Below are 12,676 nucleotides of genomic sequence, written 5' to 3' on the forward strand. Positions count from 1 at the left end.
TCTGTTCTGAGACAAAGGGAAGTCTTTCACTAGAACGTTATTAGATTTCCTATATGTCATTTGTCCCCCGACATCCTGCTATAGGAAATGGTTGCTAGGGAGACATGCTGCTATAAAATGGGGGGGTTGCATCCAGATTCTGTTAAAAACAGTGCATTTCTATAGTTCTGTTTTGTTGGGATAGGAATAGAATGGTGTGTGGAGACCAACTTGATTCATAAATTCAACAACTAACCATATTTCATTACTGTTAATCATCTATCCACAGTCATTGATTCATCGTGCAGTTCAGTCCAGGCGGTCACAGCCTTCTCTCCTTGTGACAAAGGAATTAGAACAATCCCTTGTCCTTGTGCACTTATTGGTGGAAGTGCACCTTGTGACCATTTCTTATTGGATGTGCCCATCCTTTGTTGGAGCCAATCAGTTTCCCTGTATCCAAGAGAAGTGAGCATGTTGAGCTATTTCAATCCAGCTAGGGTAGTTGATAGTATAATAATTCAATATTTGAAAGGTACAGTAGGGTAAATATCTACAGGCAAGAGATCACGGTGCACCTGACTTATCAAAATCACTGATAATGGTTTTGGATTTGTATGGCGGAAGTTTATACTTGTAATTATAACTTAAAAGATAAGATCTGCTAAATACACTGAGTATACAAAACATTAGGAACACTGCTCTTTCCATAACCTACTGACCAGTCATGGAAACCTGCTCTTTCCATGACTGACTGACCAGGTGAATCCAGACGAAAGCTATGATCCCTTATTGATGTCACCTGTTAAATCCTCTTCAATCAGTGTAGATGAAGGGGAGGAGACAGGTGAAAGAAGGATTTTTAAGCCTTGAGACAATTGAGAAATGGATTGTGTATGTGTGTCATTCAGAGGGTGAATGGGCAAGACAAAATATTTAAATGCCTTTGAACGGGGTGTGGTAGTAGGTGCCAGGCGCACCGGTTTGTGTCAAGACCTTCAACGCTGCTGGGTTTTTCACACACAACAGTTTCCCATGTGCATCAAGAATGGTCCACCACCCAAAGGACATCCAGCCAACTTGACACAACTGTGGGAAGAATTGGGATAAACATGGGCCGGCATCCCTGTGGAACACTTTTGACACATTGGAGTTCATGTCCCCACGAATTGAGGCTGTTCTGAGGACAAAAGAGAGAGGGGGTTCCTGATGTTTTGTACACTCTGTGTATATTATCAATTACAATATTTTACAAGAGCATAGTGCATTTATTTCCCTTGACGTTCCCTTGAAGTCATTCAAAGATAATGAAGTGTATTCACCAATGAAAGAAAATACAAATATTACCACTAATTGATTGATGGGGGGGAGGGGCATATGGCGATTGTCTATCAGAAAATTCTGATTTGCATAACAATCCAGTTGGATCAGTGTTATTGGAGTTATAGTGCCCTCGAGAGGTCAAAAGTATGTATAGGTTCCCTTCGCAAGCAAATCAGACTCTTCATGGATACTCTGAACAACAAGCTTGGGAGAGGAACCAGTTTGGAGTTGCTTTCAGGAGCCAATGATTCACTTAAATTAGTTTATTTCTGTTTTGTAAGATTTATTGAGAAATGTAACTACTATACACTACAATATCTCTCCCCAGAGATGTTTTGGTTGGATTACAGCAGTAGAGATACGCCCATTGATTGTGCAGTGAGACATCTCTTCATATTTCACTTTATTTTTTTGCATTTGTTACTCATAGAGTCTCCAGGACATCCTGTCATGTCCAAGGTGGTTTCCAAAGTTTCCTCTGCTGATAAGGTAAAGCTAATGGAACCAGAGTTGTCTTCTCAGTTCTCTGTACAGAGATAGCAACACCCTCCCAGTCTAATATGTACAGATGGATATGGGGGAGGTCTGTGAGCAAAACATTGTTGGCCACAGTTTGAATGCCAGTCAGTGATTGTCATATTGTCTGTTTAGTCTTTTTTTGGTCATTTTTATTTTTATTTGGTTCTATTCCATTATTGTTTGACCTTTTTATAGCTCAGTTCCGGTTTCTAAAGATGTTCCTACTTCCGCAGGAAAGGAGACTCTGCTACCAGACCTCACCGATGGAGACCCTGCTACCAGACCTCACCGATGGAGACCCTGCTACCAGACCTCACCGATGGAGACCCTGCTACCAGACCTCACCGATGGAGACCCTGCTACAAGACCTCACCGATAGAGGCCCAACCTCCTCCAGTCTCCCGCACACCTTTAGCAGCTGAGACTCGACCATCAGTCAACATGATGCTGTTCTCGTAGAAGATATTTAAACCATGTGGTAGCAAGTAAAGAACAACTTTTATTGGTGATGAAAATGCTGTTGATGATACACAGTAATGTGAAGGAGCTTTTTACACCAGGGCCGCTAAAACAAACTGAACAAAACATGTAAAACAGTAAGACACGCGGGAAAACGTTTTCGCATAGCGTTAAGTAACGCGTTAAAGCTAGAATCCTTAGATGCTACATCAATTTTTAATGATACCCATTGATTCTTGAAGAATACAACTTATAAATGCCTCATGAACTTAGTTCAGCAGTCGTTCCCCATTAGAACCCCAAATATAAGCTTGTTTTATACTCAAGTGTTTGTAAACAATAGAAATGTAAACAAACACTGTATAGCCTCAAAACATGGTTAAAACTATCATTTTGATACCATGGATGGGCAGTCCTTGCATCCATAGATCTGTCTATTAATCTGAGAGTGGTTACATTTCTCCAGGTTCACCCCTCTGCTTTTGACCCTTTGTTATTGTTTCAAGTAAGGATTCCAGCTTTAAGTGCAAAGTGTACCATAAACTGAATTGTAATCTGGCAGTATGATTTAATCTCAAACCTTTTTTCAACAATGTGTTATTTAACTAGAGTTTAGTAAACTGGGCAATACATAAATAATCACCTCTTTATAACAAATTGTTGAAGAAAAGTTTCAAACTAAAGTACACTGCCAGATTACAATGCGGTTTATTGTAAAATTTTCATTTAACACTACAGAAATGTAGCCTCTTATTTAAAGCTGTCATTTCATTGTTGCAAATACTACCATCAAATGTAGTCAAATACAGATCATCCCATTGTATAGAGGCACACACACAACCGCTACAAAGGTTATTGTAGTGTGAAAAATAACCTGGCATTTTATGGATAAATCATGTTTTTAAGAATGACGGTTAATCTCTTCACTCACATGCAGAAAAAAAAGAAGAAATAAATCTGACTCGAGCAGAAACATGTCTAGCCTGGTCCCAGATCTGTTTGTGCTTGTGCTGTTTTGCCAACTCCTAGTCATTGGTCATCAATGACCATCGGACTTGTCTAAGCATCAAACAGATCTGGGCCCAAGATATAATGTGGGGATGATCAATAGGTTAAAATCAGACCTGAGAACAACCAGACCTAGACCAATACTAGAACAGACCTGATTGGACCCAAGTGATCAGCTAAGTTGCACTTCTGGTTAACGAATAGGTCTTTATACTGTATGTTGTCTAGGCCTTCTATAAATCAATAAATTCACCGTATTAGCATAAAATAAATATGTTTTAGAATATGTTTTTAAGAAATGTTTTTTTCTATGCAGAGCCGTGGTTGTGTCCATTCGGATCTATCAGCTGTAGTTAAATTGACCCGAGACCCAATGACCAATCGAACAGGACCCGACCCAGACCCCAAGGAAAAGTTTGAATTTTAGACAAGTTCATGTCCCGGTTATTCAGGTGGACCCACGAAGACCTTTACCTTTGAGTGGTCTATGTAATATTGGTGGCATGTTAACATCCTGAACTACACCAAATAGTAAAAAACTCCCATTAAAAAAAAAGTGTTGAATGGAAGAATACTAAACACGTACAAAATGTGTATCAAACCAAACAAGCGTGGATTATTTCACCATATCAAAATGTTTCAAACTATCCATCCGGGGCGGTTCATCCTAATGCAACGTTTGTCTTTCCCCCCAAAATGTAATAAAACACACAGGGAAGAACAAACAGTACAGGGATTCAGAGAAGAACTTGAAGTAAAATAAATATGTACTTCCTTTTTAAAAAGAACAGATGCAAACTGTGCCCTTAAGATCCAAAGCCGTTACAACCCAATCTTAAACCCATGAATTAAGGCGGGATTCAATTCGATTGTGCTTCGCCGACAAAGAGTCATTTAAAAGGGCATTTCCAATTGAACCCGAATTATACAGTGTTTACTGTGAATGTGATCTCCGTAAACACTGGAAGATTGTCTTTTAAAGCCACATTTTCTTCAACCTGCGATCGGATTGAATCCAGGCCTTAATTTCATTAACACCATCTTTAAGACTGATTAAATATTGCACTCCACTTCCAAACCCAAACATATTTTCAACTAATATTCAAACCGGAGAAAATCATGTCAAATGATGTGTAGGTTATCAATCTTTTGAGGACATGGAATTGAATGTGTCAGTACCAACACTGTAATAAAACACATCAGTAATACTGTACGGTGTATCAGTCCTAGAACTAACCACACTCTATAACCATGACAACAAAGTGACTGTTCCATGTGAAGACTGGTAGATAGATTAGTGCATCTTTTACACATAAACCAGATTCACACTACAGAGTCCGGTTTGGCTCGGCCCTATAGTGTCAATCAGGCAATACAATACAAGTAATGGCCAGCACTATTGATGCAGTTTCATGGCAACTACCCAAATGGCACCCTAATCTATATACAGTGCACTACTGTTGACCCCAGAGCGTCAAAATTAGAACACTATATAGTTCATAGGGTGCCATTTGGAAGGCAACCATGTTTTACAAACCCCGAGACACAGCAGGCAACTTCTGAACACAGTGACTACGTAGAGCCAAGAGGAAAATACAAAGATAAAAACACTAATATGATAACTTATAGACATGCCCATGATTGAATGATGATCAGTTTCCATACTAATCAACTCTAAATGATCAGAACGTAATGCCAACGTTCCCGGACCTGCAGGAGTCACTGATCTATAACAAGTATTCACACAAATGGTTTTCACAGAAGTAACATTGTTCTCAAATGAGGAACAGGAGATTGGATACAGAAAGACAACCAATCACCCTTAACTCAAACAGCCAACATTGTTGTCCAGCCTGATACTGATGGAGGTTGAGTTAGACCGGGATTCATTCTGACCTATATTTAAAAGGTCATTTCAAATATTGAGCTGACATCTGCAAAGTTTACCTTTAAAATCTGCGTTGTCTACAAGCGTGATCGGATTGAATCCCGGCATTAAATAGCTACACTGACAATATGTTAACATGATCCGCTGACTCAAAAGTAAATGGCATGATCCGCCGACTCAAAAGTAAATGGCATGATCCGCCGACTCAAAAGTAAATGGCATGATCCGCCGACTCAAAAGTAAATGGCATGATCCGCCGACTCAAAAGTAAATGGCATGATCCGCCGACTCAAAAGTAAATGGCATGATCCGCCGACTCAAAAGTAAATGGCATGATCCGCCGACTCAAAAGTAAATGGCATGATCCGCCGACTCAAAAGTAGATGGCACGATCCGCCGACTCAAAAGTAAATGGCACGATCCGCCGACTCAAAAGTAAATGGCACGATCCGCCGACTCAAAAGTAAATGGCACGATCCGCCGACTCAAAAGTAAATGGCACGATCCGCCGACTCAAAAGTAAATGGCACGATCCGCCGACTCAAAAGTAAATGGCATGATCCGCTGACTCAAAAGTAATGGCATGATCCGCTGACTCAAACTCAACAAAAATCATGATCACCCTAAGTATATAAAACCGTGCAAGACGTTGTAAATCGCTCTAGCCGGGGGACAATGAGAAATCTACTCATTAAAATATCCCCATCAGATCCCTCCCATGACCAGAAATCAAGTCTTTATCATAAGTTAAGGCTCCATTTTATTTTGTTGTCAATGCGGCACAGTACGAACTGCGTTATCTTATAAAAATAGAAAATGTAATGTCAAAAATATGTTTTATTTACACATTGACAGAGTATGTAAAAGTTAAATAATCTATTCAGTACATTGGTAACAAGAATATATACAGTGCACAAAACATTAAGAACACCTTCATAATATTGAGTTGCGTTGTGCCGCCCCCAAGAACAGTCAATTCATCGGGACATGGACTCTACAACGTGTCAAAAGTGTTCCACAGGGATGCTGGCCAATGTTGACTCCAATGCTTCCCACAGTTGTGTCAAGTTGGCTGGATGTCCTTTGGGTAGTGGACCATTATTGATACGCACAGGAAACTGTTGAGCATGAAACACTCAGCAGCGTTGCAGTTCTTGACACAATCATACTGGTGCGCCTGGCACCTACTACCATACCCCATTCAAAGGCACTTTAATCTTTTGTCTTGCCCCTTTCACCCTCTGAATGGCACACATGCACAATCCATGTCTCAAGGCTTAAAAATCCTTCTTTCACCTGTCTCCTCCCCTTCATCTACACTGATTGAAGAGGATTTAACAGGTGACATCAATAAGGGATCATAGCTTTCGTCTGGATTCACCTGGTCAGTCAGTCATGGAAAGAGCAGGTTTTGTCCACTCCGTGTGTATGCATATCAAATAGGTTGAAAACAATTCCGTTTTTTTCCTGTCAAGACCGGAAGAGAACGATAGCAGCATTTTGTATTTGCTTATCATAGAGCAGGGTTGGAGTGCATTTCAATTCAGTGGATCCTGGGAGTACGTCTGTAAGAACTTACTGAATTGATTGAAATGAGCTACGTCCATAATAGTACCCTAAAGCTTACATAGTGCACTACTTTTAATAGGGTACCATTTTAGACATACCCCATGGACTCTAACCCTTTTATAGAGTTATTCATAATACCGGCTTGAGGACTGAGCGCAGTGAGCGTCCCTCTTTGGTGAGCTCTCTGGATAAGCACATGCAGGGCAGAGGGATGGCCTCGTCCCGACCGGTGATGGTGTTAAACTTGCACTTCTTCAGATGGTCGGCCATACTGGTGATGTTGGCAAACTTCCACTCCTTCACTGTACCGAAGGCTGTGCTAAATCGCCACACCTGGTTCACAAACAGAATATTATAAACAAATGAGTTCTCATCCAATAACGATAAAGCCGTTGATATACTATATGTCATACTGTATTCCTGCTTGTGTTTGTCCTTTTGCAATGCCAAGCCTTTAATCTAATTGACAATTTTGTTGAGACAGGACAACCTGCATTCAATGGTCAGCAAATAGGTGTGAATCCTAACTTGAGATCCCCACACATCTCAGACCGTCGTACCATTCCATGGATCATAGATTTATGGGAAAATTACACTAGATAAAATTCAATTGAGCATTTATTTAACTAGGCAAGTCAGTTAAGAACAAATTCTTATTTACAATGACGGCCTACACCTGATGACGCTGGCCTAATTGTGTGCTGCCCTACGGGACACCCAATCACGGCTGGTTGTGATACAGCCTGGATACAGATGTTAATGCACATGCATACACAGTAAGTGACTAACCTTGTTTTGGATCTGCCATGAGGATGACCCATCAGGCCTTCGTGTGTTCTCCCAGAGCAGCACCACCATGCCTCTGGACTGCAGTAAACTGCCACAAACATCCCTCATTGTCCGAGAGACCCTGGAAAACTGGCACAGGCTGAAGCCATCCAGGAAACTGGCCACATACTGTTGCAGCTCAAAGGGCAAGGAGCTCAGGTGGTCGCAGGTGGACCCGAACCGACAGGCATTCCTGGGGAGGGGTTTATCGCCGTACTGGGGAGGCATGTCGGGCCGTACCCCAAATGAGCCCAGGTGTCTGTCATGGATGATCCTGGAGCCCTGAACAGAGGGACAGAAGCGTCTCTGGGAATAGGTGCAGCCGTAGTAGGCCAGGGGACAGCGGTGCTCCAGCCAGCCATTCAGGCCGGCGTGGATGTCCCCGTGAACGTTTTTGAAATGCGAAGAGAACTCGTCCCTGCGGAACAGCTGTCCACACACGAAGGTGAACATGGTGCGCTGCTTGGTCTGGTAACGGGCCACGCACTCCAGAACCAGGTCCAGCCGGAGAGAGTGGAAGGGGCTGGGGTTGGAGAGCTGAGGGCTGGCGTGATCACAGGCCGACGCTGAGGCGATATCCCCCACCATGGTGTTAGTGGCCAGTATAGCCGAGGGGAAGGAGAAGGTCTGGGTACCAAAGTCGACGTGGTAGCCGTCTACAAACCTGCTGTCTGAGATGCTGCGGCCCCCAGGGGAGTCCCCCAGACAGAAGAGCAGTGCTGCCGTGATCAGGTCGATTCCATGGAGCCCCAATGGATCGTCAGTTACCTCCAGGTCTGAGGTGTCCACGGACTTGTCCTCCATTTTGGCTCTGAACAGATAGGGGTCAGACATCAGAGCCCTGCGCCCGTTAAATGTAAACACACTCATCCCTCTGAGCACCTGGAGGTTCTGAAGTTTCCTCTCCAGCCACCTGTCTTCTATCTCCAAGGGCAGATGCTGGAGCATGTTGTAGGGCTCCAGATTAGGGAGAGGCATGGGAAGAGGCAGGTGGATGGGTAGTGGTGGAGGGTGGGGCCCAGAGGTCTCCAGGGGTGCTACTATATTAGGCATGGAGAGATAAGGCATCACCAGCCTGAAGTCTGAAAACCTGTTGACTTCAGAGCGTCTGGGTGGAGATCTGCTCAGATCCATCCACTCACGCTGTCTCAAGCGATTTTGGTTGTCTCCTGCATGGTTGAAACCATTACTGAGAGGAGGACAACCCACCTCAGCAAGACCCATCACATGGTCCTTCTCCACTTCCTCTGGAGACTCTATCCAATAGCTCTCGTCTCCCTGCCCGTCTGTTCCAAATCCACAGTCCACTCCGACTCCGCCCACTGCTCCGAGCTCACAGCCCGACTCTGTGCCACTTGCCTTCATCTCTACATTCTTCAAATCATTATGATTATCATTGTCCTCTCCCCTATGGAGAAACCCTTCTCTCTCACCGTTCTCAACATTTACACTGATCAAGTCTATGTCCTTGGCAGTTCTGAGGACGGCCAAGGTAGCTGCTAACTTTATTTTGTGTACCTCACTATAAGACTCATCATCATCTTCCATTTCAACCACTCCATTAGTCAAAGCAGCAGCCTCATCCATTTCAACCACTCCATTACTAATGTCAGTCTCTTGTACACTTGACATTACATCAGCGATCTTGTAACACGTTTCCTCAGCCGATTTACTAGATCTGTTCTTTGACGTGTTGGTGGTGACTCTAAGAGACTCCAGTAGCATCCTCTGATCTTGCAGAGCCAGGGCCATGTCTAGCTGCTCCACCACTTCAACATTGCTCAAATGCTCATAGGACTTCCTGTCTGAATAGCTCACAGGCCAACGGTTCCACTCCATGGTGCAACACACCACACTGGCCGGGCACGTCTCAAGGTGTTTAGCCATCTTAATCCGGGGGATAGTGAAAGGGCACCCAAATCCAGTGTTGAGGCAAGGCACTCTTTCAAATGGGCATAGTAAATGATGCTCCTCCTCTTTACAGGAGTGGAAGACTGCCCCACAGACAAGAGGACAGCCAATGAGATCACAGGACATACCAGTCTCTGTGCGAATCATACACCTCCGGTTCACACAGTTCAGGCAGTGGGCATGGAGCTCCTCCATCTTTGTTGTGTTGAAATTCTGGATTTAAAAGGGTGTGCGGGGTTAGGGGTGATGTGGCCTGCAATAATGAGGGGAGAAAAAAAACATGATTAAAAACATTTATTAAATTGGACAATTTAGGTCTAATTAAAATAGACAAAATCAAGTTCAAACACAGTCAGTTTATGAATAGAAAAACCAACCAGGCCATGTCCCAGTTGCTAGAAACATCCTGTCCTGTTACATTATCCCACTGACCGGCTCTCTAGCCACGGAACATGTGGCAATGGAGTCTCGTGCCTTTAAAAGGCTTGCATAGCGCCTGCTCCCTGCTGCCGTCTCAGACGGTTTCTGTTTACTAAATCTCTTCCGCTGCTGCATGACATTTCACGACACCCATCTTGGGTTGCAGTACACAGTCACACCAGTTCTAGAATATAACCTAAAGTACCACGGGGTTCATGACCTTTGACCCCAAGGTGAGGCTGTACGAAGCAGAGGCCAGTTCAGTGGTCTCACCAGAGACAGAAGAGGAAGCGAGACATCTCACGTGCTCTCTTTTCTGGTTCATATACAGTCAATGAACTAAGCAGATCAGAACCAGCTGTTATTGCATTGGTGCATATGGGAGAGCCACTTAAGCAGACAGGAACTGCAACATTTTCTTTCCAACTGTAAAAGGTTCAGAGTGGGACATCTTCATTTATTCACCATCTTTGGCCTCACTAGCCTGCTCATAGCTTGATAATGACAAAGTTTGAAGATTATTATAAGCAACTGTTGGCCCAACCATGACAGTCTAAGGAGAAACGTTGCACTGCTGGGCGTGGATGGCTTGACAGGCCTTGAATGACTATAAATACAACAGCAGGATAGGATTCCATTTTGGAATATCTGGTCATCCATGAAAGTGGCGTGTAATGAAAATATAAAATACTAGAGATGTGTTTGCAATTATTATTGGACATATACAGGTAACTGCCAAAATAAAAGAAACACTAGAATAGTGTCTTAATAGGTTGTTGCCCGCAGAACAGCTTCAATGCACCTTGGCATAGATTCTACAAGTGTCCAGAACTTTCTGACACCCAGGTGCAACACGTGTCTTCTGCATGCCTGGTATATATCTCAACCTGGATGTCGGCCCACCACCTCAAGCTCAACAAGAGAGAGCTGCTCTTCCTCCCAGGGAACGCCTGCCCGCTCAAAGACCTATCCATCACAGTTGACAACTCCACAGTGTTGCCCTCCCAGAGTGCAAAGAACCTTGGCGTGACCTCGGACAACACCCTGTCGTTCTCTGCCAGCATCAAAGCAGTGACTCCCTCCTGCAGGTTCATGCTCTACAACATCTGTAGAGTACAACCCTACCTCACACAAGAAGTGGCGCAGGTCTTAATCCAGGCACTTGTCCTCTCCCGTCTGGACTATTGCATCGTACCCTAGAGAAGTTTTAAGTCGTTTTTTGGGGGTACTATACTATTTATATTTTACTTCACTACATTCCTAAAGAAAATAACATACATTTTCCCTGACAACCAAAAGTACTAGTTACATTTTGAATGCTTAGCAGGTCTAATTGACACACTTATCAAGAGAACATCCCTGGTCATCCCTACTGCCTCTGATCTGGCGGACTCACTAAACACACGCTTCTTCGTTTGTAAATTATGCCGAGTTTTGGAATGTGCCACTGGCTATCCTTAAATAAAAATAAAAATAAATAAAATAATGGTGCTGTCTGGTTTAGTTACTACAAGGAATGTTTAAGGATGTTTACTTCTGATATTTAAGCATATTTAAAACCAAATACTTTTAACTCAAGTAGTATTTTACTGGGAAAAGACGTCATCTGTATGGGGGAGTTTAAAGAGTCCCGACGCTCAATCTGAACATTAACACACGTCGCTTGCGCTACGTTATTGGAAGCATTTAAAGGACCTTATCTTTCATATCAGCGAGAAATCATGAAATAAAAAGTTTAATTGATACACACCTTGATAGGGTTAGAGTTCCCACAAGGCCATATATCCATGTTACAGACCTTATATACAGAAAACAGACAGAAGACATCACCTGTGCTAATTAGCCTACTCTGAACACCTGTGTGTAAATGTACCTCAGGAAGTCCACCCTACAGCTGTATGGATCTGTGCATTACTGCGACAGAAATTGTATCTGTTTTATTTGAAAGATTCCTTATCGGTGATGAAAGCCATGACTATTAACGTTTCTAAACGTTAAAACACAGCATCGAGACTGTACTTCGCATTATTAGCCATTCGTGGGCGAAGCTAATCGCTGAGAACGCAGAATGCTGCCTAGAGTTTGAGAGCTACTGTGGTTCTATTGCTAACAAATATGTAACTAAACATGGTAGCAAGCCAATTGGCTAGATGATCACAATGATGCAGTTAAAATGATAGCCAGCCAAGCATGCCACTGCATGGCAAGTGGTATGTCTGGCTTAGCGGCTTCAAATAGAAAATAACGATGTCTAGACTAGCAACACCCGCCAGTTCCCATTTGTAAGTCTACTTTAGCCTCAAATTAGCATTGCTAGCTAGCGGCTAACAAACACCCATGTGATTTAATTACAGGTAATAAGCAGTTTGAAAATTAACTAACGTTAACTAGCTAAACGAGTACTATAGCTAGATCGCTAAATTAGCTGGTTACTGTTACTTGGCAAAGTTGGCTTACCCGTAAGAAAAAAGAAAAAAAAACGACACAGCAAATGAGTCTTGTCTTTATATTCGGCAACAACACCAGCTACACACAATTAACTAGTTCGGCAATGTTGTAGCTGTTAGACAGTTACAAATAATCACGTCGTGTCTTTCGACTCCAGTCGCTGTGTTGTAAAAAGCAAACTAGCTCATCTTTGGATAGCTGCTACAAGTGGCGCTAGTTGATTACGTCATCATGTAGAGAAGTTTGGCTGGAGACGTGCGCCTGAAATAGATGGGGAATAACCTCACGATATTACATCTCACAAAAAATATGTTGTCTTGAAAA

The 12,676-nt window shown here is 43.0% G+C and overlaps 1 protein-coding gene across 2 annotated transcripts; it reads right to left on the reverse strand.

Moving 5' to 3' along the window:
* Positions 1-15: 15 nt before the first annotated feature.
* On the reverse strand, positions 16-12,615 carry LOC109904310 (F-box only protein 30). Of its 2 annotated transcripts, none has more exons than XM_020501558.2 (4): positions 12,362-12,586; positions 7,535-9,737; positions 6,884-7,078; positions 16-432 (listed from the first exon to the last, which is right to left on the reverse strand). In XM_020501558.2, the coding sequence occupies exons 2-4, from the start codon at positions 9,677-9,679 to the stop codon at positions 424-426; spliced, it is 2,349 nt and encodes a 782-aa protein (XP_020357147.1). In that variant the 5' UTR covers positions 9,680-9,737; positions 12,362-12,586; the 3' UTR covers positions 16-423. The 2 variants fall into 2 exon arrangements, 1 of the variants encoding a protein (XP_020357147.1); XR_004202672.1 differs by lacking the exon at positions 16-432 and adding an exon at positions 2,298-4,723 and having other exon boundaries at positions 4,812-7,078; positions 12,362-12,615.
* Between the last annotated feature and the right edge of the window lie 61 nt (positions 12,616-12,676).

Source organism: Oncorhynchus kisutch, linkage group LG14 (genome assembly GCF_002021735.2).
Source record: "Oncorhynchus kisutch isolate 150728-3 linkage group LG14, Okis_V2, whole genome shotgun sequence".
In the NCBI taxonomy this organism is placed as follows: Eukaryota; Metazoa; Chordata; class Actinopteri; order Salmoniformes; family Salmonidae; genus Oncorhynchus; species Oncorhynchus kisutch.

Excerpts from the sequence above, each read along its gene's own strand:
- LOC109904310 (XM_020501558.2), bottom strand. The coding sequence starts at position 9,679 with ATGGAGGAGCTCCATGCCCACTGCCTGAACTGTGTGAACCGGAGGTGT. Across the intron at positions 7,079-7,534 it reads CATGGCAGATCCAAAACAAG|GTGTGGCGATTTAGCACAGC; the intron begins GTTAGTCACTTA and ends TTTGTGAACCAG.